The 24,963-nt window shown below is 39.7% G+C and overlaps 1 protein-coding gene across 2 annotated transcripts in view; it reads right to left on the bottom strand.

The window, feature by feature from the left end:
* Positions 1-24,963, bottom strand: part of SARNP (SAP domain containing ribonucleoprotein) — a 47,416-nt gene that overhangs the window by 16,444 nt on the left and 6,009 nt on the right. The window contains exons 2-9 of one of the 2 annotated variants that reach the window (XM_065934967.1): positions 22,600-22,699; positions 20,969-21,015; positions 20,694-20,761; positions 15,017-15,068; positions 14,095-14,168; positions 13,626-13,654; positions 11,063-11,085; positions 9,857-9,925 (exon numbers count right to left, since the gene is read on the bottom strand). In XM_065934967.1, the coding sequence (XP_065791039.1) occupies positions 9,857-9,925; positions 11,063-11,085; positions 13,626-13,654; positions 14,095-14,168; positions 15,017-15,068; positions 20,694-20,761; positions 20,969-21,015; positions 22,600-22,699 (462 nt within the window). Of the gene's footprint in view, positions 1-9,856; positions 9,926-11,062; positions 11,086-13,625; positions 13,655-14,094; positions 14,169-15,016; positions 15,069-20,693; positions 20,762-20,968; positions 21,016-22,599; positions 22,744-24,963 lie in introns of both variants that reach the window. The other variant, XM_065934966.1, reaches the window with a different exon arrangement.

The following is a 24,963-nucleotide window of genomic DNA, read 5'->3' as shown; positions in this document are numbered from 1 at the left end:
GCTCTTACAGTCTCAACGTCATATGCATGGTCCTGCAGTTCTTCCTTGTATTTTTGAGGTGGGGGGGGCGTGCTGTGTGGCACATGGAATCTTACTTAGCTCCTCAAACAGGGATTGAACCGTGCCCCCTGCACTGGAAGCATGGGGCCTTAAACCACTGAACCCCCAGGGAAGTCCTTCCTTTGGAAAAGGTTTGTATACACATGCCTAAACTCTCAACAAATCCCAATTACAAACTCTGAGAAGGCTGGTGACCAAATCATTCTTTTCGTTCTTTGTGACCATTTCATGCAGCTTGTGGGATTTTAGTTCCCTGACCAAGGATTGAACCTACACCCCCAACAGTGGAAGCCCGGACTCCTAACTACTGGACCACCAGGGAATTCCCTAAAATTCTAAATCTACAGTGTGAACTTCCTTCTCTCCATATCCAACTGACTAACCTCTGTATCAAAACCCACTGCTGAAAGGGAGAAACTGACATTCATTTATTTCAGATGGTGGAAGGGAATCGTGATAGAATCAAATAGGCCTTCCAGAAGAGCACAAATGGAGACAAGCCATAATGAAGTCTGTATGCTACAAGACACTGGAGTCCTCTTGTACTTGGAACTGACTCTTTGTCCCAACTTTCTCTTTGATATCTCAACACATTTTACTGACGAGTTCCTCAAAAACAAGGCAGGTTCAGTATTTCTCTCATTCTGAAGTGGTTCATCCCCACCAAGAGTGATCAAAAATAAAGAATTATAAGAATGATTCATGAAACTTATCACTGCAGCCACCCAAGATTCTTCCAGCTACCAGCTTCAGCAACAAGAAGATAATCAGTAGACGAATATTTGTTTTCAAGCTTTTTATATCCTAAAACTGTATAACACAGAATATTCACAGTAAAGAAAACTGGGAAAACCCACAAATATGGGAAAAGTAGCCTTTAGGGTTTACAGGTCCCTTAAGATATCTCATTAGGACAGTCACCTATATGAAGAACTACAAGTAGTGAAAACTCAGTAAAATCTTAGTAGAAAAGGAAGGAAGATGTAGTAACATCAATATTTACTACTACTAGTCAAGAATCAAGAATCCGTAACACATGCCCCTCACACTGTCAGGGAGAAAAATATAAGCCACACTCCAGTTTTCTGCTTAGCACCTGGGCCGGATATTTTAGTTTCTTTTGGATTTTCTGCAACTTTCTAAAGCATCAATTTTCACTTTTCCAAACATGTTAATGTTTGAAAACAAACAAAAAATATAATCCATTTAAATCAGCTACATCAGTTAATAACAAATTTCCAATTTGTTATTAGATTTAATTAGACTTAATGTCCTATGACCATCATATATTAACTGAGCTAGCTTCCCATCTATTTCCCTTATCCATTCCTTTTAGAGATGAATTTCTTATATGCCAGGTCAAGTCCTTCACCAAGAGGACTGACCTAAACACTACTTCTCTTAGGAGGCTTGGAAAACTAACTGAAAGGAAAAAAAAAAAAAAAACACACAACCAGTCAAGCACAAGACTGAAAACTTAGCCGGTGATCAATCAGAACCAAGCAGGCAGAGGTTATTTATCTGGGTTTTGTCTTGTTTGAGGGGGTAGGAGGCTTCTCAGCCCAGAGTCACTATGAGGCTCATAGGAGAAAAGGCATGCCATTCTACCCTCAAGTAGTCCAGAGAGCTGGAAGGGACGATTTACAGCCTCTTGTGTAAAAATGTCTATAAATGCCCGTGCCATTCTTTGCCCTGTCACTTCCCATTATCCTAAACCAATAGGGCTCTATTCACTGAGACCTGAGCTAGAAACATGGATGGACAGGCCTTTCTTGAGCAGGGGGAGAGGGAAGATGACTGTGGGGAGCGGGGCGTGGTGGTGACAGACTTCTTTAAGTTTCTGTGTATTGCCTAATGTGTATACTGTTGCTGTTTAGTCACTAAGTCATGTCCACTCTGCGACCCCAAGGACTGTAGCCTGCCAGGCTCCTCTATCCATGGGATTTCCCAGGCAAGAATACTGGACTGGGTTGTCATTTCCTTCTCCAAGGTATTTTCCTGACCCAGGGATCAAACTCACGTCTCCTGTATCTCAGATTCTTTACCACTGAGCCATCTGGAAAACATACAGTATATTTGTGGACCTAAAAGCTGAAATATGTGAGCTGTCAAGCAGAAATCAGCCTAGGAAGGATAGCAGATATTCAACATTCTCAAATTTATAATATGTTGGAGATGGTCAGATTGTGACAGTTAAAAAAAAAAATCTGTCACAAACACTATGCTCACCCCTCTCACAGATCCTCTCATATCCACTGGTCTGCAGTGGAATCTACTGGGGAGAAAACAGGAAGCAACGAGATCCTCAAGCTGGATCAAGGAAACACCAACTCTATGCAATGAGATAATAGGAGGTGGGTCTCTCATTGCCCCTTTTAGGAAACTAGGATGAAGAGGAGGTATTTCCACACCACCTATTAACCTCCATTATTTGTACCGTATCTGTGCCTAGAGAACTGTAAAACTTAGAAGACAGATGACCAAATTACAAAGGAGGAGGCTATACTGGAACCCAGGACCCCACGATGAAGTGGACAGAACTGTGCTAATCTGGTTGTTCCATAAATACAAATTTAATCATATCACTAACCTCTGGCCAACCAAATACTAGGTTGCAAATAATTTCTGTGATAGAGAACTGTTAAACACAACACTTTGAACCAAACAACTGTTACACAAAATGTAGCTGGTTGCAATTTCAGGATCTGGGTCCTGGACACTCAAGTTCTAGAAAAAAAAGTTACCTGAAAAAAACACTTCCTCTTCTTGGCCTTCCCTGTTGGTCCAGTGGTTAAAGAATCTATCTGCCAATGCAGGGGACACAGGTTCAATCCCTGGTCCGGGAAAATTCCACATGCCCTGGGGCAATGAAGCCCATGCACCACAACTACTGTCTCTGCTAGTTCACCACAGCTACTGCAGGCTCTCACCTCTGCTCTAGAGCCTGAGAGCCACAGCGACTGAAGGCCCCGAGATGAGAAGTCTGGGCACCACAGCTGGAGGAGACCCCGCTCGCCCCAATCAGAGAAAGGCCAAGCAGCAGCGAAGACCCAGTGCAGCCACAAATAACTTAACTCTTCTTATCTCATTCCATGTCCTCTAATTTCTCTCCTCCTACAAATTCACTCTGAAACTGCTTATATTCTACAAGTACTAAAAAATTCTGGGCAATGGAAACAGTGGTCCAAATAAGTGGTCTGATAAAGGATTTCTATGCTACTTCCAAGTATGAAAGCCTGTGGGAGATATAAGCTAGACGTGAGTCGTCCAATGCACATGTGGCTATTTAGATTTAAAACAATTAAAACTTCAATTCCTAGTCACATTAACTATACATTTCAGGTGATAACTACACGTGACTACTGACTAGTATAAAGGCATACCTTGATTTATTATGCTTCACAGAGAGCGTACATAAGCTGAAGGTCTGCAGCAACCCTGTGTTAGGCAAGTCTACTGGAGCCACTTTCCAGCAGCATTCACTCGCTTCATGCCTGTGTCACATCCCGGTAATTCTTACGTTTCAAACCTTTCTGTCATTGTTATTATAGCGACCTGTGACCAGAGATCTTTGATGCTACCACTGTAACGGTCTGGGGCCCACAAACCATGCCTGTGTAAGACAGTCACTTAGTAAATATGTCTGCACTGACTGCTCCACCCACAGGCCATGGCCATTTCCATCTCCCTCCCTCTTCCTGGGCCTCCCCATATCCTGAGACACAGCAATATGGAAATTAGGCCAATTAATAACCCTACAATGGTGCCTAAGTGTTCAAGTAAAAGGAAGAATTGTACATCTCTCAGTTTAAATCAAAAGTTAGAAAGGCATGTCAAAAGCTGAGACAGACCAAAAGCTAGGCCACTTATACCAAACGGTTAGCCAAGATGTGAATGCAATGGAAAAGCTCCTGAAGGAAATTAAAAGTGCTACTCCAATGAATATTAGAATAAAAAAGCAAAACAGCGTTATTGCTAATGTGAAAAAAATAATTCAAGTGGTCTGGCTAGAAGATCAAAAAGCCATAACATCCCTTAAATCAAAGCCTAATCCACAGCAAAGTGCTAACGCTCTTCAATTCGATGAAGGCTGCTGGGACAGGTAAGAAAGCTGAAGAATTCTTTTATTTATTTTTTTTTTTTTAATTTTTTTTATTTTTCAGTGGGTTTTGTCATACATTGATATGAATCAGCCATAGAGTTACACGTATTCCCCATCCCGGTCCCCCATCCCACCTCCCTCTCCACCCAATTCCTCTGGGTCTTCCCAGCCCACCAGGCCCGAGCACTTGACTCATGCTTCCCACCTGGGCTGGTGGTCTGTTTCACCACAGAAAATATACATGCTGTTCAGAAAGCTGAAGAATTCTGAAGCTAGAGAGCTTGGTCCCTGAGCTTTAAGGAAAGAGCCACATCCACAACATCCAAGTGCAAGGAGCAGCAAATGCTGATGCAGAAGCTTCAGCAAACTGTCCAGATAGATATAAAACAATTAATGAAGATGACTACATCAAGCAGATTTTCTGTGTAGATGAAACAGCCTTATATTGGACGAAGATGCCATCTAGGACTTTCACAGCTAGAGAGAAGAGGTTAATGGCTTCAAAGTTTCAAAGGACAGGCTGATGCTCTTGTTAGGAGGCTAATGAAGCTGGTGAATTTACGTTGAAGCTAGTGCTCATTTACCATTCTGAAAATCCTGGGGCTCTGCCTGTGTTTTGTGTATCGACCAACAAAGCCTGGATGACAACACATCTGCTTACAACAGCTTACTGAATATTTTAAGCCAATTGTTGAGACCTACTGCTCAGAAAAAAAGTATACTTTCAAAGTGAAATGTACCTGGTCACCCAAGAGCTCTGACAGAGATGTAAAGTGAGATTAATGTTTCCACTCCCTCTCATACAACATCCCTTCTGCAGCCTACAGATCAAGGAATAATTTCAACTTTCAAGTCTTATTATTTAAGAAATTCTTTTCATAAGGCCACATGTAGTGATTCCTTTGATGAATCTGGGCAAAGCAAAGTGAAAACCTTCCAGAAAGGATTCACCATTCGAGATGACATCAAGAACAGCTTGATTCATGGAAAGAGGTAAAAAAAAAATCAACATAACAGCAGTTTGGAAAAAGTTGATTCCAACACTCACAGGTGACGTTGAGAAGTTCAAGACTTCAGTACAGGAAGTTAACTGCAGATGTGGTGGAAACAGCTAAAGAACCAGAATTAGAACTGGAGCCTGAAGATGTGACTGAATTGCAGAAAATCGGTAAAACTTGAATGGATGAGGAGTTGCTTGTGGATGAGCAAAGACAGTGGTTTCTTAGGACCTCCCTGGTGGTTCAGTGGTTAAGAATGCACCGGCCAATCTAGGGGACGCAGCCTCAATTCCCGGTCCGAGAGCCGAGACCCTGCACGCTTCGGGGCAACTGAGGTGTGCCACAACGACCGAGTCCACACGCTAGACCTGTGCTCCGCAACAAAGGAAGCCACCACAAGAAGAAGCCTGCACACCCAACCAGAAAGAGCTCTCCAGCGGCAACAAAGAGCCCGGGCAGCGCAATGAAGACCCAGGACAGCCAAAATAAATAAACTTTTTTAAAAAAGAAAGCGATTTCTTGAGATAAAATATACTCCTGGTGAAAATGCTGTGACTGCTGAAATGACAACAAAAGATTTAAAATGTTACATAAACTTAGTTGATAAAGCAGCAGTTGGGTTTGAAAGCACTGACTCCAATTCTGAAAGAACTTATTCTGCAGGAAAGATGACATTAAACAGCATTGCACAGTACAGAGAAACAATGGGGCAAACCCCATTGTTGTTTTAAGAAACTCCCTAGCAAACACATTTGTCTACAGCTCCACACACAATCACAGAAAAGGAACAAATCTAATCGCATGGACCACAGCCTTGTCTAACTCAACGAAACTATGAGCCATGCCCATTGTAGGGCCATCCATGATGGACCGGTCGTGGTGGAGAGGTCTGACAGAATTGGCCCACTGGAGAAGGGAACGGCAAACCACTTCAGTATTCCTGCCTTGAGAACCCCATGAACAGTATGAAAAGGCAAAAAGATAGGACACTGAAAGATGAACTCCCCAGGTCAGTAGATGCCCAATAAAGATTGAAGGCGAGAGGAGAAGCGGATACAGAGGAGGAGATGGTTGGATGGCATCACCAACTCAATGGAGATGAGTTTGAGTAAACTCCGGGAGTTGGTGATGGACTGGGAAGCCTGGCGTGCTGCAGTCCATGGGGTCGCAAAGAGTCGGACATGACTGAGGGACTGAACTGAACTGAACGGACAACTCCACACAGCTTATGATTTATATTTTACTATATAAATGTTAAACCACATATAATATTTCCTTCATGATAGCACTTTTTTAAGCAACAAAGTACTTTTCAATTTAGGTATGCACACTACTTGTTTGTGACTCGCTTTATTGCAACGTTCACGGTACGTGGTGGTCTGGCACTGAGCTCACAGTATTGCTGAGGCGTGCCTGCATTAGACGACAGATTATTCACAGAACAGCACTGTGCAGAATATTTCCATCATCACAGAAAAGTTCTATGGAGCAGTGGTGCTCAGCAAAAAAACAGCAAGCACATTTTCTCAGGCATTTTACTGGTTTATGAGGCACATTAGAGCAAACCACTGCTAACAGGATAATTCTGAAAACTGGAATTTATGATCAATGCAAATGGAATCTATACTCAAAGAGAACATCTCAAAAAGTCACAAGCTTCCAAGAAAAGTGGTCCTCAGAAGAAACCATATACAGTCTAGAATAGTGCTACTCAAAATGTAGTCTGCCTCCTAATGCTTGCCCCCCAAACTGTTATCAGCCTGCAATAAGTTCAGAAACCATTTAAAAACTTCCAAAGTAATTTAACATGTCTTTGACATTTTTGCTTCACAAAAGTACCTCTCTGTAATGAATGGGAAAATTTTAAATACTAGACTTTCACCACAGAATTTGGGAAGCACTACTCTAGAACAAAAGTGTGACAATGAATGTTAGAACAGAGCTCAGAGTTCTCCCAACTACCATTATCTCATTTTAACTCCTGAGAATTTAAAATGGAAACTAAAATCTTAACAATGATCAACTGAAACACAGAAATTAATTGACTCAAGGTGATAAAACCTGAACTGAAAACTAAAGAAGAAAACTAGTTTATATTGAGGGTCAAAGTGTGACTATGTTCAGTTCAGTTCAGTCACTCAGTCGTGTCTGACTCTTTGCAACCCCATGGATCGCAGCACGACAGGCCTCCCTGTCCATCACCAACTCCCGGAGTTTACTCAAACTCATGTCCATCGAGTCCATGATGCCATCCAGCCATCTCATCCTCTGTCATCCCCTTCTCCTCCTGCCCCCAATCCCTCCCAGCATCAGGGTCTTTTCCAGTGAGTCAACTCTTCCCATCAGGTGGCCAAAGTATTGGCGTTTCAGCTTCAGCATCAGTCCTTCCAATGAACACCCAGGACTGATCTCCTTTAGGATGGACTGGTTGGATCTCCTTGCAGTCCAAGGGACTCTCAAGAGTCTTCTCCAACACCACAGTCACTATGTTAGGGAACTGCAATTATTTACTACAATTATTTATTCTCCACAACATGGTGTTAGGTATTACTCCTAGTTTTATAGATGAGGACCAAAGAAGTTCAGCAATTTGCTCAAAATTAATATATCTTCTCATGTTTTACTCAGCATCCTGTGGAGGCTGAAAACAGGTCAAATATAGAGAAAGATTCCAGAGAAGAGAAAAGACTGATATCCTCACATAAGTTAGGTGGACAGCACAGAGCAAAACAAAAATTCCTCTCAGGAATGGGTCTGTATGAGCTCAGTAGTGGGAGGTACAATGTCCAATTTTGTTAATTTTGATTGAACATATAATGTATGGCTGTTAGCATAACTGATGCCATCTTGGATCCATTCAGCTCCTCCTGTCCTTCCACTGACCCTACCTAGAGCTGCACTGTTTAGTAAATCTCTTCTCTGTCATCAAGGACTTTGTAGTTACACTTGTTTAATCATCATGAGGTCTAGGTGGCCTTTGTGCTGTTTAGCCTCTGAAACAATGAAGGCCTTCAATGATGTATTCTCAGCATCCATGAGACTAGTTACCCATTTATAACCTTGACTTGGAAACATACTTCCTGTTTCCAAGCATGTACCCTCAAACCCTGGGTTAACTAAATACACAAAAAGCCCCATTGGCCCCTCCACAGTGTAGAGTACAGCTGCCAATACTTCAGGTAGCAAAATGCTACCTTATCTTATCTGCTACCTGATCTTACACAGTAAGTAAGTTACCCTATAATAAACTAATCCACCTATTATATGGAGCTGCTTCATTTTTCAGTATCATAATACAATCTCGGGCTTCCCTGATGGCTCAGAGGTTAAAACATCTGCCTGCAATGCGGGAGACCTGGGTTCAATCCCTGGGTTGGGAAGATCCCCTGGAGAAGGAAATGGCAACCCACTCCAGTATTCTTGCCTGGAAAATCCCACGGACAGAGAAGCCTGGTGGGCTACACTCCATGGGGTAGCAAAGATACGATACAATCTCAGTTCAGTGGGTACCTTTCAGAAGGTACCTCTGCCTTCCAACACACAAACTAATCCAATTCCCTAGAGGAGTGCAGTTATTGCTGAGATTCTCAGATACCGAAGCCTCACATACAAAAGGAGACAAGATAAAAATCAGGGCCACAGACACAAGGCACCCTTCCCCCTGATCATCTAACAAAACACAAATGACTTCTGGTTTATAATAACTCTTCCCAATTAAGCTGCATGTGGTTTAAGAATTATATATTCTGCCTCCCTCTCAAATCCCTTATTTCAGTTCACATAAACCACCAAATACTCCTACTGAATACCTATGGTTTCAGCATCAAGTTGGGCAAAAAGACAATGTTGTATTTCTGGTAAACATAAAACATGTAACCCAAAGGGAAGGAAGATGAAGCACAGTTGTGTTCAAGGTTATGAGTCCCAGAGGGACAACTTTTACATGCTCAGCTTTTTTCCTGCAAAAGTATAACTACTGTCAGATCAGTTTTTTCCAATGGATTTCTAGAGCGCTAAATGCTTCCATAGTTGAGTGGGAAATATTTTTTTTCTAATGATGATTTTTCTGATTTAAAATAATCTTCCCTTAATTCAACTATCACCTCAACAACCAAGAAACATGTTCTCATCCTCACAGAACAAAGATTAAGAGACTACTCACTCTAGCATTTTCTCTAATGTGCCTAGCAAAACCCTAAACACAACAATGTCCTGTAGAATTGATCACTCCACAGAGCATGGTATCAACAAAGTCATCTTGCTTAAACTAAACAGTGTCAGTTAGCAGAAGGGTAGAAAGAATAAAGTAACTTTCTCAGTGTTTTTCTACAGAACCTCCTAATTTTATTTTCAGGTATCTTTGCCTAATGACAAGACTGTCTTCCCCTGATTATTTAATTTCTAATATACCTATATCAGAAGTTAAAGCAGATGTAACATCACTGAATCCAACACCTTAACTACGAAAAATATAGACCTTGTTCTAATAGCCAGTGTGGAAGTTATGCAAACGACCTGTAGAAAACAACAATTAACTCTGTGAAACAATTTCCATAATGTAATCAATAGTGAGAGGAGGTGATAGTCAAAGGACTGCATTAAATGAAGTGCTGAGTAGCCAGTTCTATTCTTAGGACAGTCATTTCCAAACTATGCAACCCCAAGCTGCTCTAAAGTTGCAAAAATAGTACCTTACCTTTCTGGAGATTGAAGAGACATTCAAACCAAACCTTTGAGCTCTTTCTTTTAGCTTATCCAGGTTAACCTACAAAAATATAGGGGGGGAAACATATTAAAAAAAATCAAAACAGAAAACACAGAGGTACAAACTATGATCCAAAGCTAAGAGTTCAAATAAGCCTATACAACATCAAAGATACCCTATGTGCCAAATGAGGAAACTAAGCAGCACTCAGTCATGCCACTAATTATTAGAAGACCTCTCCTGGAATGCAGGGAGAGATTCAGCCCTGCCTCCTTCATTCATCAAAGGTGGCAAAAGCCTGAGAAGGGTTTAAGATCAAAGTAGGCCAAACACTGCTTGAAAAAGCAAACAAATGCCTAAATCATCACCTCTAAACAAGTCCATCATTCACAGTTCAAAATTGTTAATGTCTATACCAAGGCTTCGCAGGTAATTCTGAACTCGATCTCCTAGCAAACAGAAACTACCACTGAAGCTCTCCCTTCTTCAGAAGACAAACGCACTACCAGCGCCCAACTCAATTCTCTTACTTCCTTTTCTCGGACGCCTCGATGCACAAGACGAGATAAAGGCATCTGGGACAGTCCCGTCACCACTGCCACTGCTAATAGGTACTACTATTGCCAAAACATGTCACCTTCAGTCTAATGACCGAACTGCAACTCTAAGAGCAAGGTTTCATAAAGTGAAACATACTTCACATCATCTGTTTGCATTTTCTAAGCATGCTGACAAGTCATATTAGTCCAGAAGACATATTATCCTAGGCTTTACTCTCTGGTATTTAACAGGTAGTGTTGAAAATGACCAGTATCTACAGACAGAACTCAAATGCTGCTTCCACAGATTCTCCTGTGGTAATTAAGAGTTAGACATTATCCAAAAGCCACTGGGTGAGGTCTAAAACTCTAGTACCATAGAAGTTATACTGATTATCCTCTAGCTAACAAAATCTTTTTATTTTTTCCTAAGAGGGGTGGTAAGAAGGAAAATATTTATGACCCTGAAGATGCAAGAATTTCCTGACCTCTCAGTACCTCAAACAATTCATTCTATTCAGGACATAAAATACTGTACTGAAAATAGTCATCAAATTCATATGATCTGTTTCCTCTATCTGGAGAGAAGGAGGAAATCCCTAACTTAAAACTAACTGTACAGAGTTAAGGTTAAGAGAAGAAAAAAAAGATTTCTTACCATAGGCTTGGTGTCAGACAGACCTAAAGAAAGAAAGAAAAAAGTTTTATTTTATACTCTTAGAAGTCATAAAGAAAGCTGAAAGTCTTGAAATGAAGTTAGATAGGATAAAAATCATATATAGGAAAAATGTCCTTTATCTTATAAAGGTAAAGAAAAGGTAGAGATGACATCTAGAATCTGCATTCACTGCTGCTGCGAACATAAAATAGTACAGCCCATTTGGAGAAGTCTGCCAGTTCTTCAAAGAGTTAAACATAGAACCTACCATATGACCTAGCAATTTTACTTATACGTATATACCTCTAGAGAAATGAAAATACATAGCCACATAAAAACTTGTATATGAATGTTCACAGCAGCATTAGCCATAGTAGCCAAAAAGTGAAAACAACCCAACCATACAGTCAACTGAGGGGTAGATAAAACGCATTACACATCAGTAAAATGTAACATTACCCAACAAGAAATCCTAAAATAGGGATAAACCTGGTATACATAATGTGAAGTGAAAGAAGCCAGTCACAAAGACCATGAACTGTATGATGCTATTTTTATGAAGGCAAACTAACATATATAGAAAAAACTTACTGGTTGCTTGTGAGGACAGAGAAAGCAGATGAGAAAAGCTAATGCGTGCGGGGTTTCTTTTGGGGGTGATGAGTATGTCCTAAAATCAGACTATGATGATAGCTGCACAACCATCTGAATATATTTAAAAAACACTGGATCATATACTTTAAGAGGATGAGTTGGATGATATATGAGTTATATCTCAATAAAGCTGTTCAAAGAGAAAAGATATCATATCCAGACAAAGATGCAGAGCTGCTATCACAGACAGTCAAAATTATAACTACTTACAGCCAATGTTCTATCCTGAAATTATCACTCAGAAGCAAGCAGCACGTTAGCCTCTAGGCTCAACCCTATTCTAGTCAATAATTATTTACGTAAAACTTTTCAGAATTTTAGTTTAAGCAATCTCAATACTGCAACTAGCTCCCTAACCTTCCACTGTAAATTTCAGGTATACACTCAACTGTTTTTTTTGAAATTTTTTCATTCATTCATTCATTCATTTTGGCTGCACAGGATCTCTGTTGCTGCACGTGGGCCTTCTCCAGCTGCAGTGAGTGAGCAGGTCTACTCCTCACTGAGATACATGGGCTTCCCCTTGCGTGGCTTCTCCTGCTGCGGAGCATGGGCTCCAGGGAGCACAGGCTCGGCAGCTGTGGTAGACGGGCATTAGTTGCACACGGAATCTTTCTGGACCAGGGATGGAACCTGTGTCCCCTGTGCTGGCAGGGGGATTGTTAACCACTGGACCACCAGGGAAGTCCTGGACTTGATTTTTACCATAACCTATGTACTAGGAACTATTTACATATTTTTATGTTCACTCGTAAAACAATATTTCCTTTTATTTTATTGGTCAACTTTCCTTTTTAGGCTAAGCATTAATTTTAACTTTAGTCTTTCTTCAAATAACACCATTAGATAATATCAACTTCTGCTATTCCATTACCAATCCTATGCTCTCTCTCCTGATATAATGAAATGTCAGAAAATATTTTGTTTTTAAAGCATGTAGCCACAGTGACCAGAATTTTGCTAGTCTTTTAAAAGTCACAGTGAAACTCTACAAGATCTTTGAAGGACATTTTCTTAACAGACTTGAAACTTTTAACAGGCCACTAGGAAGTCTGTATTTCATCTGGCAAGTACATTTAAAGTCTCTCAGAACAAGTACTATGTTCTTTTTAAAAAGAATAGATTTTTTTCCCTTAATTTATTACAGATACATGTTCACTGTAGAAAATTTTAAAACTTAAGCAAAAAGAAGTCATTTGAAATTCCACCAACCAGAGACAATGAATGTTATCAACTTAGTATATATCCCTCTAATCTTTTTTTCCTATCCATACATGTACTTGTACTGGGAAATGGGAACATACGACAAATATTTTATAACTTGCTTTTCCCACTTCCCTGACAAATGGGACAGATACAACTCTGAACAGTACTACTTCAAACATCTTCATGGCATCTGCCTGCTCCACGGTGCAGTCGCTACCAGCTCTCTGCTGTGTGCTGCACTGCTCCCAGTTACCGATCACTGCAAACAACGCAGTCACACAAGCCCTGTGGCTGAGTCTTCAAGCATAACCAAGACTACTTCCTCGTAAATTCTTAAAAGGTAAAGGATACTCTCTTTCCTCTTGCCACTCACACGAGGTAATGTAACACTGGACAGGTACATAATATTATATGCTGATTTGAGACACCAGAATAAAGCTGGTACTAGAACCTTCTCTGAAGATATCCAAGAAAAGGAAAACAAACGTTGGCACTGCTTCCTATTCTCTCAAACTTTAGTACCTTCTCTAAATTGCCCGGAAAGACTTGAAAATGGCTTTATCTAAAGCAAAAAGGTGAATATAATAACCTCTTAAAGGCTGCCAGAGCTAACAAGTTTACCTTAATTTGGAGAAATAAAATCTGTTGTGCCAAAAAAGTAAAAATATAAAGATAACTTTTTCAGAAGTCTCTATATTCTTACCTTTTGATGGAACTGGAGAAATCCCAAATCTGTAGAAAGAAAAACAAGCTAAATTTTAGGAAGCTGTTCACACTCCTGGTTTGTATCCGTGTCAAGTGTACATATGGCACTTCTTGCTTGTGATCTCAAGCCTTGCAATCATTAGCTAATTCTAACAACTCCATGAAAGAGGTTCAGTTGACTCTTTTTCTCACCAAGAGTCCAGAGAATAAACTAAAATGTAGCCTTATCAGAATTGGGAGTAACACTCAGTTCCTGTCTTTTTCCTATTACAGAAACCCTGCTTGTTAATAAAACCCAATCTATAGTTACTACATCCAGTCAGCAGACATGTTCTGTACAGAGCCAAGAGAGCCTTTCTTTTCAGCAAGGCCTCTATTCTATTTAAAATAAACTATATTTAAAACCTACCACACCCCTTCACCTTAATATTATCACTATCTCAGATCTAAATAGCTGGGAAACTCACCTAGCTGCCCGGGCAGCTTTCTTACTCTCCAAACTCACAGGTACATTGAATCGTTCAGCTCTCTTCTGCATCCTCTAAGTGATAACAGACAAAACAAAGGACAGAGGAAAATTTAATTCCTGGTTTACTTCTTTTAAGAGAAAAGTCATTTAGAGATGTGTTATCTTTAGAACATCACGAGTAATTTCTTAAGGTCTAAACTAAGTTATGCTGACAATCATAGAGGATATCAGGTTGTATCCATCCCAGGCCTAACTCAACAGCCCTTTCCAGAAAGCAAACACAAAAAGACTATTATTACATTCATGTCCTCAAAAACAAAAGGGAAGGAATAAAATAAAACCCACATTCTACATCAAGCCAAGAAGACAAAAGCTGTGTTTGGTTGACCTTTGAAAATGGATCAAAGGAACAGCTTGGTTCCAACACTAGCTGTGTACTCTTTCAGTCAGAAATGAGATACCAGGAAAAAAAAAAAAAAATGAAGCAGCATTGTCCTATGCCATCTCTACTTTAAACGTACAAAAAAGCCCACAGATCTGGACTGGAACCTGGTTTCAGAGATTCTGAGACAGAATCCAGAGACATTTCTATCTCATCAGCTCATTAGTAGTAACTGGTGAGTGACCGCTTCCCTTTTAACTTTTCATCTCTTTCAAGGTACAATCCTCTCAAACTCTAATCCCAGTTTATAAACATCTTAAAAAGAGTTACCACTAAGACCAGAATACTATACAAAACATTAGGGCTTCAAAGGCAACTATGCCAGCCCAAATATATTCCCAAGTGTAGCTGGTGTAAAAATGTATCACTACCTAAATCTGTCAATACTAATTTTCTGCTTATGAGTAAATATTTTAAAGTGATGACACAGATAAAATAAAGATATATATAGACTGCTCTTCTGAAACAAATGACCTACCTCAGTCTGTGGTATTTCAGATGTAATTTTTACCACTTTTTTCTCTGCTGCCCTGGAAAAGAGATTTTTAAAATCAGAAAGCTGATATTCTAAACTGAAACCTTAGAATTGTATAAGAATTCACCTGAATCATGTTCTCTGTCCCATATCTCTCTGCCACCCTTCAGACCAAAAAAGCATGAAGCCCATCAGATTTTTCAGTTCCTTGAACTGTCATCTATTCATGAAAAAGTTCAGATAACAGACTAAGTCACTTTACTGTAAGAGCAACCAGAAGTAAGTGTGGTCAAACGCACCGAGCTGAGGGAGATGTGTGAAGGGCACGGGAAATCACCTCATTTACTCTCAGGAACTTTAAATGTGCTTCTGGACTATTCCTCCAACCCTTATTTAAACACCAGCTCTCAATTTTCATCACAATTAATGAGTGCTCTACAAGGTCTGGTTTCCTTCTTTTACAAATCCCTTATATCTCCCATGGGACCAGCTGGAAGAGTCAAAGTGGGACAAATAAAAGTGCCAAAGGGAGTGGGAAGAAAAAAAGGCTAAGGGAAGTTTGAATTAGGAAAACATGTTAAGTTACTAGTCAAAAGGTTTAAGAGAAAACAAAAGCAGAGGGACCAGAGGGGCGGGAGACACAGTTCGGAAGTACCCAGGATAAATGGAAGGGCATTAACCCTCCAACAAACAACTCCCATAAAACTGTGGGTCATAGCCAGGCTCATTAAGGTCCCCCATTTAGAGACATGGGCGGCTTTTGTTCCAATATCCCGGACACTTTTCCCATTTGATGCCCTGAAAGGTAGTAATGGTTTAATGGCATTTTCAGAGGAAGCAATTCTGGAACAGGAACTTACTCTCTGCTCCATCCTTTTGTTGGAGGTCCCTGGACTGACAGATAAGCAATGGGAGCCCCCTGCTGACCATAACTAAGTCCTGCAATATTTAATTGCCCTGGTTTCAGTGTGTGTGGGGGGGGGGGGGTGAAAAAAAAATCAAACTAGAAACATAGGTTACCTTTTGGAGAATATCAAAGAGAAAGTGAGGAGTGAGATCTCCTTTTGAATGTTTAAAGGATTTTTTTAAAGAAATTTCTGATTTTTTTCCATTTCCTAGTCATCTTTCTTTCCCCAACCCTCTCATTTTCTTCAGGCAGAAAGGGACATGGAAGTTGAATGTTTTATTTGAAGTCCAATGCCATTAAAATAGCAGTCCTCTTCACCAAACCCCAGGCTAATGACTTCCTCTACATTCCCATCAGTACACCTCATGGTAAAAAGGGAACCTGAGAGGAAGCGTCCTTCAGATCTGTTCCAACTCCCTCAGGCACAATTAAGCTCAAGCAATAAATACACATCATACTCTGAGGCTCATGTGAAATCTCTTCTCTTCACTGCTAAGTTTCTCTCCTATTCACAGTCATGAACAAAACATTCTCCAAACTACAGGGACCCCGAATCTTTCTGTACATACTTTAGTCTAACCACTACTATCCCTCTAAGAAGCAAAATCACAACCTCTCCCACAAAGCCAATTTCCTTGTTTAGAAATTAACTGACAAAATTAAAGCCCTCTAAACAGAAGAATTATATATTTTATATATTATAAAGATAACTAAGAATTCTCACACTTCACTGTTTTTAACCCACACAGGCTAATTACATCACCACATTTATTTCACCTTCCTGCCTGCCCTCAGTTTAGTCACTCAGTTGTGTCCAACTCTTTGAGACCCCATGAACTGCAGCACGTCAGGCTTCCCTGTCCATCATCAACTCCCAGAGCTTGTTCAAACTCATATCCATCGAGTCAGTGATGCCATCCAACCATTTCATCCTTTGTCATCCCCTCTCCTCCTGCCTTAAATCTTTCCCAGCACTAGGGTCTTTTCCAATGAATCAATTCTTCACATCAGGTGGCCAAAGTATTGGAGCTTCAGCTTTAGCATCAGTCCTTCCAATTCAGGACTGATTTTCTTTAGGATTGACTGTTGATCTCCCTGCAGTCCAAGGGACTCTCAAGAGTTCTCCAACACCACAATTCAAAAGCATCACTTCTTCGCTCAGCTTTCTTTATAGTCCAACTCTCACATCTACACAACTATTGGAAAAACCATAGCTTTGACTAAGCAGACCTTTGTCGGCGAAGTAATGTCTCTTCTTTTTAATATGCTGCAAAGTCTGTCATTGTTTCCATTGTTTCCCCATCTACTTGCCATGAAGTGATGGGACGAGATGCCATATCTTAGTTTTTTGAATGTTGAGTTTTAAGTCAGCTTTTTCACCCTCCTCTTCCACTTTCATCAAGAGGCTCTTTAGTTCCTCTTCACTCTCTGCCATAAGGGCGGTGTCATCTGCCTATCTGAAGTTATTGATATTTCTCTTGGCAATCTTGATTCCAACTTGTGCTTCATCCAGCCCAGCATTTCACATGATGTACTCTGCATATAAGTTAAATAAATAAGCAGGGTAACAAAATACAGCCTTGATGTACTCCTTTCCCAATGTGGAACCAGTCTGTTGTTCCATGTCCAGTTCTAACTGTTGCTTCTTGACCTGCATACAGATTTCTCAGGAGGCAGGGAAAGTGGTTTGGTATTCCCATCTCTTAAAGAATTTTCCAGTTTGCTGTGATCCACAAAGTCAAAGACTTTGGCATAGTCAATAAAGCAGAAATAGATGTTTTTCTGGAATACTCTTGCTTTTTCGATGATTCAATGGATGTTGGCAATTTGATCTCTGGTTCCTCTGCCTTTTCTAAATCCAGCTTGAACACGTGGAAGTTCTTGGTTCACATACTGTTGAAGTCTCACTTGGATAATTTTTCATTATTCTGCTAGCGTGTGAGATGAATGCAATCATGTGGTAGTTTGAGCATTCTCTGGCATTGCCTTTCTTTGAGATTGGAATGAAAACTGACCTTTTCCAGTCCTGTGGTCACTGCTGAGTTTTCCAAATGTGCTGGCACATTGAGTGTAACATTTTCACAGCATCATCTTTTAGGATTTGAAACAGCTCAACCGGAATTCCATCACCTCCACTAGTTTTGTTCATAGTGATGCTTCCTAAGGCCCACTTGACTTTGCATTCTAGGATGTCTGGCTCTAGGGTGATCATCGTGGTTATCTGGGTCATGAAGATCTTTACTGTACAGTTCTTCTGTGTATTCTTGCCACCTCTTCTTAATATCTTCTGCTTCTGTTAGGTCCATACCATTTCTGTCCTTTATTGTGCCCATCTTCGCACGAAATGTTCCCTTGGTATCTCTAATTTTCTTGGAAGATATTTCCAGTCTTTCCCATTCTACTGTTTTCCTCTATTTCTTTGCACTGATCATTGATACTTCTTGCCACGTAAGTTCCCAAAACCACTCTATTTTAAAGCTATCCCAGGACTCCCCTGGTGGTCCAGTAGCCAATGCAGGGAACCTGGGTCAGGGAACTACATCTCACAAGACACAACTAAGAGTCTGTATGCTGCAACTAAGTTCCAGTGCAGCCAAATAAATAACTTTTTTAAAAAGCCTGGAGAATCCCATGGACAGAGGTGCCTGGTGGGCTATAGTCCACAGGGTCACAAAGGGCTGGACACGACTGAGCGACTAACACTTTCACGCTCGGGATGGAATTTCTGGCTCCAAGTCACCCTTTGAGGAACTGCCTCATTTTGCACTGCCTTATGTAAAAATAAAGACATAAAGACCAAAAAAACCCCAAAAGCTATCCCACTGTCCATCTTCTCAAAACATATTGTCTACACAAAAACCTCCTGTAATGCCAACAACTAAATGGCTTTAGAAAGCAGTAGTATTTGACAAAATCTAACAGAACACTAAAGAATACCTGGCTAGATGTATTCTTTGGACATACTTGCATAAATTTAAAATTAATAGTATAAGGAAGTACAGCACTGCATGTTTAGAATAATCTAAATATCCATCAACAGGAAGAGATTGGTGAAATTGCTATTTACTTTTAAAATGGAGTGCTATTAGCTGCCAGAAAGAATAAAATTCTAAGTTGTTAACAACTAAATATACATGACAGATTCACAGGGGTCTATATAGTATTCTCTTAACTTTTTTATAAGCTTGTAATATTGTATAACAACAAATTAAAAAAAGAAAGACCTACCATTTATTAGGATAATTATCCTCATTTCATACAGCTGATATAAGGATTAGATGAGAATATATGTAAAACACTTAGAACCTTGCCTACTATGTAACTTTTTTTTTTTTGGCCTTGCCAGACAGCATGCAAGAACTTAAGCTCCCCAACCAGAGATCAAACCCATGCCCCCTGCAGTGGAAGCATGGAGTCTTAACCACTGGAATGCCACGGAAGTCTTTACATCTAATATTTAAATAAGGACATATGATGATATAGAAAGATCTCCATACGTGGGAAAAACATCAGGAAACCAACAATATGCATTTTGCATGTACATATACATATACACACACCATATAAAATATTCCAAAAGAATATACTCAAAACTTCTGGGAAGTCAGGTGGAGGTACAGACAAAGGTATTTAATTTTCTTTCTTTTCTCTTTTTTGGGGGAACAGGGGGGCTGCACCACATGACATGTGGAATCTTAGTTCCCCAACCAGGGACTGACCCTTTGCCCCTACACTGAAAGCTCAGAGTCTTAACCACTGGACCACCAGGGAAGTCTCCTTTATTTTCAATTTATATACACTTCTATGTACTGTTTATGACTTTTTACAAGTACACATATTGCCTTTTATAATTGAACAGATTAATACAGCTATGAGGAGCAAAAATGTTAGAAAGGACTCAACTGCTCTTAATGTGCTGGTGCATAAGAGGGCCAGACATTTGTGGGGAAATACCAAGTACCTTGTGCAGTAATTTAAATAAACCAAGATCTACTTTTCATTAATACAGTGTCCTCCCTTCTTCCACTGTAAACCAGAGAAGAAGAGAGAACAGTGTTACTTGAGACATAACCTCTGCCCCGCACACTTCTCCCTTACAAAAGTCTGCATATGCAGAAAATCTGCATGATTCTCTGCACAGAAAGAGAATCATCTATCATGGTGATAGAACAAGGCTAAGAGATACAAACTTTTTATGAACTGAAGTCTCCTGGTCCTAATTATCTATTACATAACCCAAAGACAACTTACTTTCCATCAGTGGAACAATGTAGTTGAAATGAACTAGACTTTTCTAAAAATGTACGATCTAATAAGAAAAGCCAACAGGAATGTTTTAAGATGTAAACAGAGTGAAACACTAAAAAATCCAGAACCATCTGCACTGTACTCATTATTAAAAAGGGAGAGTTGGGACATCCCTGGTGACACAGTGGCTAAGAATCTGCCGACGCAGGAGACAAGGGTTCGATCCCTGCTCTGGGAAGAGTTCACACGCCCTGTGCGTGTGTGTGAGCCCTGTGCCACAGCCACAGAAGCCCAGACACCCTGGGGCTGCAGAGCGCAACCCCGAGCCCTCGGCTGCAGCTTCTGAAGCCCCGCCCCAGAGCCCGAGCTCCACCGCGAGGCAAGCCACTGCAACAGGGGACCCAGCACGGCAAGAGCAGCGTCCGCTCGCCACAACCAGGCAGGTCTGCACAAAGCAGCGAAGGCCCAGCACAGTCATAGACAAAGCAGTCAAACTAGTATAAATAAATAAGAAGGGACAGTTACACGTCCACAGCTTTTTCGGGAGGCTCTTCCTCTTTGACAGGCAGTTCTAAGGGCTTTTGTTCTTCTTCCTAAAAACAAATGAAACAAGATGGTTAAAACAAATCAAGAGTAAGCACCTGTCAACAGAAAAATATGGAACTCCACGATGAGCCAGGCTCTTAGAACCTTCATTCCCCCTTTATGGCCCCTAACGAGTCAGCACTTGAGCCCTCTGGTGATGAGTGCTCAGCAGCACGCTGCCGGGCCAGGGACTGACCTCACTCTCTCCAACTCACCTCTGTCTCATCTCCCAGCACATCTTCTTCATTTGCCTCCTCTTCAGCTAAAGAATATTAAAATATTCAGGTCAAGCCCTGCTACAAAACCATCTTGATCACTGTACTTAGGCTAAAATTATAATCTTTTTGCTTTTCCAAAACAAAATTCAATATGCTTATAAAATTTGCTCCACATGGAGAAGATAAAACTATATACTCTACCTAACATCAATATGAGGTTGAACTCCAGTTGGACTGAAGAACTAAACAAGATGACGTCAAACTACAACATTAACAAAAAGCAATGTGGAAGAATTTAGTGAAGAATTTCTTTAAAAAAAAAAAAAAAACCATCCAGAAGCAAAAGCAGTATGCAAAAAACTGACTTTTCAAAACTAGGAAAAGACACCACAGAAAAAAAAAAATCATGAAGATATTTGTGTATAAAACCAACATGGGAATAGTCACTAGAATACAGAAGAAAATGCCTGCAAACTAACAAGCAACCAAGGAGAATCCCAACAGAAAAATGGGCAAAGGTGAAACCCAAAGAACTGTAAGCAAAAGAAATGTTTAAACTTTTTAACAATTGGAAGAATGCAAATTGAAACCACCAACAGATTAGGAAAAATGAGGCCAAAGTAAACTCTCATGTGCTGCTGATGAGATTTATACAGCAATTCAGAGAAACAGTTTGGTAGTATTTAGTCATATTAAGTAAACATTTATGAATAGCTATTTATTAGCAACCCCCTCCCTGAGCATACACCCCCAAAAGACTCTCACACACGGATATAAGGAGATATGAAAGCAGTAGTTCAGGAGGCAATGCAGGAGTCAGTCACCAAGTGAACTAAAGAAAATGTGGGGAATTCTACAAATTACAGAATACAATGCAGGAATCAGAATCAACAGACTAGATGGCTACACAGTCACAGTTCACACAAATACATCTTTTAAAAAAAAGTGTGAGTACTTAAGAAAAAAGTGTGCAATAAAAGTTATGGCCTCATTGCCAACTACGTAAAATTACTATAGATCAAACAACACTACATGGTTTACAACCGTAAAGACAAAAAATATGTATCAAACACATTAGAACTGTTGACTAAGCAAACTTGGATTAAAGACAAGGGAATAAAAAAATTAAAATTAGAGAAGGATGATAGTATGCTTAAATGAAGTATTTTTATTTGTTTTAAAGTGAAATTACAGAATGTCAGAGCTAGAAGGGACCAGAGATTACCTAAGTTTATGGATTTCAAGGGTAGAGACACTGGTCTCACTTCACAAACCAGAACAAACACTCAGCCATGAAAACAGTGGCTGTCCAAAGTTACCTAGTAAATTTCTGGCACAGGAGCAATTTGACTTTGAATCATCCAATTCTCAGTCTAATGATACTTGCTTTACCATACTTCCTTTAAAATAATTAGCTGACACAAAATTACAAAGTTTTTTAAAGGGGAAAGGGGTATTTCATTATAAATACAGTTATCAACTGTTTTAGATAATAAGAGTTTTCTTGATAGAGTTAATTAAAATCTTACATCATCAACAACCTAAAGGAAGAAGAGAAATCTTCTGTATGGCAGAGCCTAAAAATTAATCCCCTCATTCACATCACTCTGGCTCCACAGAGAACTCACCATGCTCTTCAAGATATGCCTGGAGCCTGTTGATGAGATCTTGTTTTGTTCCCTTGGTCTCCAAACCACGAGCAAGACACTCCTGCTTTAGTTCAGCAAGCTGAGAAAAAAGAATAAAGCTTTTCCTTAATTTACAGAATGAACCTGGTGGGGGAAAAAAAAAAGTAGCTCTTACAAGAAAGAAAAAGAAAAGAAAGTTCACCCCATAACTACTGATCTTGATCCCACCAAGCTTTTAGGTCCACAAGATGATTCACTTTCCCTCAACAATACTCAATATGCAAAAGGACTTTTCTAACAGATGGTGAAGAATAACTCTGCTTTAATAAAATTCTTATCTATTCATACATCTATTTATTATATAAATCTTTAGCTGTTTCTGAGCGGAGGGTGTCTTTTTTCCCCAATTACTGTACCAGTTCATACAAGGAAACAATGAATCTTTAAGTAGAATATATAATTATCTAAAAGTAGATTCTCCTTACTATCATCCCAGATCCTTTACTGCAGTCTACCATATACATGCATACAAGTCTGATCACCACAGGATTAGGGAGATATGTTAGCTAGCTTAATGTCAACAATGAATCACTTAAAGGACCTTTGCCAAAATGGAATAAAATATGTAACGGCATGCCACAGAGTTCTGTTGAAGATTTTAAATAAGTAATTTGACTAAAGATCTAACAGGCATGCTTACAACTTTGCAGACACCAGGAGGAGGAAGAATTGGTAAATTACTGACAGAACTAAAGGTCGGGGGGTGGCAGGGGGTGTTGCTGGCTCTTCAGGGTAAACAATGATCCAAAAATGAAGACTCAATTTAGAATAAGGTATACCTATAAAGTACTACACTTATATTCAAAACTTTACTAAATTTATTATATTCAAAACATCATTAAAAAAAAAAAAAACACAGATGAACAAGATCTGGCCCAACAGTAACTCAAAGGCTAAGACCTCAGTCAGGGTTTTAGAAAGATAACAAGTGGAAAAAGGGTTAACAATATAGTTTGCTACCAAAGTAATTCTAGGTTAAAGGTAACTTAAAAAATATAATCTATATTAAATAATGTAATAGCCTTACTGGGCTCTTTATGCTCATTTTAAGGCACATAATGACATGCTGATCCAAGGAGAACAACTAAGAAAAAGGAAGGTTTTAAAAATCTTACATGCAGATCAATGCACAAAGAGATATTTGTCCTGGAAAAAGACTTTACTAGTTTTGAAGTACAGATCTAAGACCAACCAGTAGAAGTTAGAAAGCAGATTCCTATAGAAGAAAGAATGTTATAACTAAGGGAATATGCTGGTCATCTCTAAAAGGCTTTCAATCAAGGAAGCATTTGGAAATGGAGAGGGGAGCTTTTTTTCTGATTGGGTATTCAGTGAGTAGGACAGGTAGGCAGGGAGGGATACAACACGGAAAACTGGTCTACTCAAGACAACAGCCCCCTCTACTGAGAAACATAGTAGGTGATCACCCATTAAAAGCATGGAGCATAACAAAGCATCACAAGGCGTCTGAAGTCAGATGACATTGGGTCCAAATTCCAGCTTTACCACTTACATCTGCGTAGCCTAGGTGAGTAACCACTCTGTGCCTCAGTTTCCTATGAAATGGGGATAAGGTAACAGTTCCTGCAGCACAGGGTTGTTATGAAGATTAAACCAGTAAATATTTGTAAAGCATTTACAACAGTGCTTGGCAGCTAGTAAGTGTTAGAAACTGGGTGAAGAGTTAGAGAAGATTAGACAGAATCACTGTTTCTCTGATTTCTGAGTTTCACAGATCAATATATTTTTAAATAGGTAGAGAAATAAAAAAAAGAAAAAAAAATAGGTAGAGAGATAGGGCTGCCAACTTTTTATAGCATTCCAGGTTGTGGACCAATTCTTTTGTAAACAAACAAATCAATTACGAGAAAATCGATCATACACCTGGATTTAGCGCTGATGTCAAACTGCTATAAAAGTTTCTAAAAGCTTACTTTTTAAAAAACTTATCCCATCATTAACAGTAACAGTTCATGGATGAGCACTGACCTACAAATAATACAGTGAATAGGATTAATCTAGAATCTAGACTCTAAGTGATTTCTAAGGTCCATTTCTTAAGAATCTAGAGCTTTCCCATGGTGATACTTTATTTTTTTTCAGTTACTGTGTGTATATTTAGAGGGTATTGATTGTTTATAACACAATACAATTTCTTTACTTTCTGTAATGCCTAATCTTCCTTTTTTCTTCTTCTTTAAGTAACATTAAAACCATCTAGGGAAAAGGAATGTAAATACTCAGGCAATTCAAAATTCAACTTTCTAACAGGGCTGTTCCTCCCTTCTCCTTCCTTCCCCAAAC

Source organism: Muntiacus reevesi, chromosome 4 (genome assembly GCF_963930625.1).
Source record: "Muntiacus reevesi chromosome 4, mMunRee1.1, whole genome shotgun sequence".
In the NCBI taxonomy this organism is placed as follows: Eukaryota; Metazoa; Chordata; class Mammalia; order Artiodactyla; family Cervidae; genus Muntiacus; species Muntiacus reevesi.
Note: the sequence above shows the minus strand (reverse complement) of the source record. Positions and strands in the feature narration are given on the sequence as shown.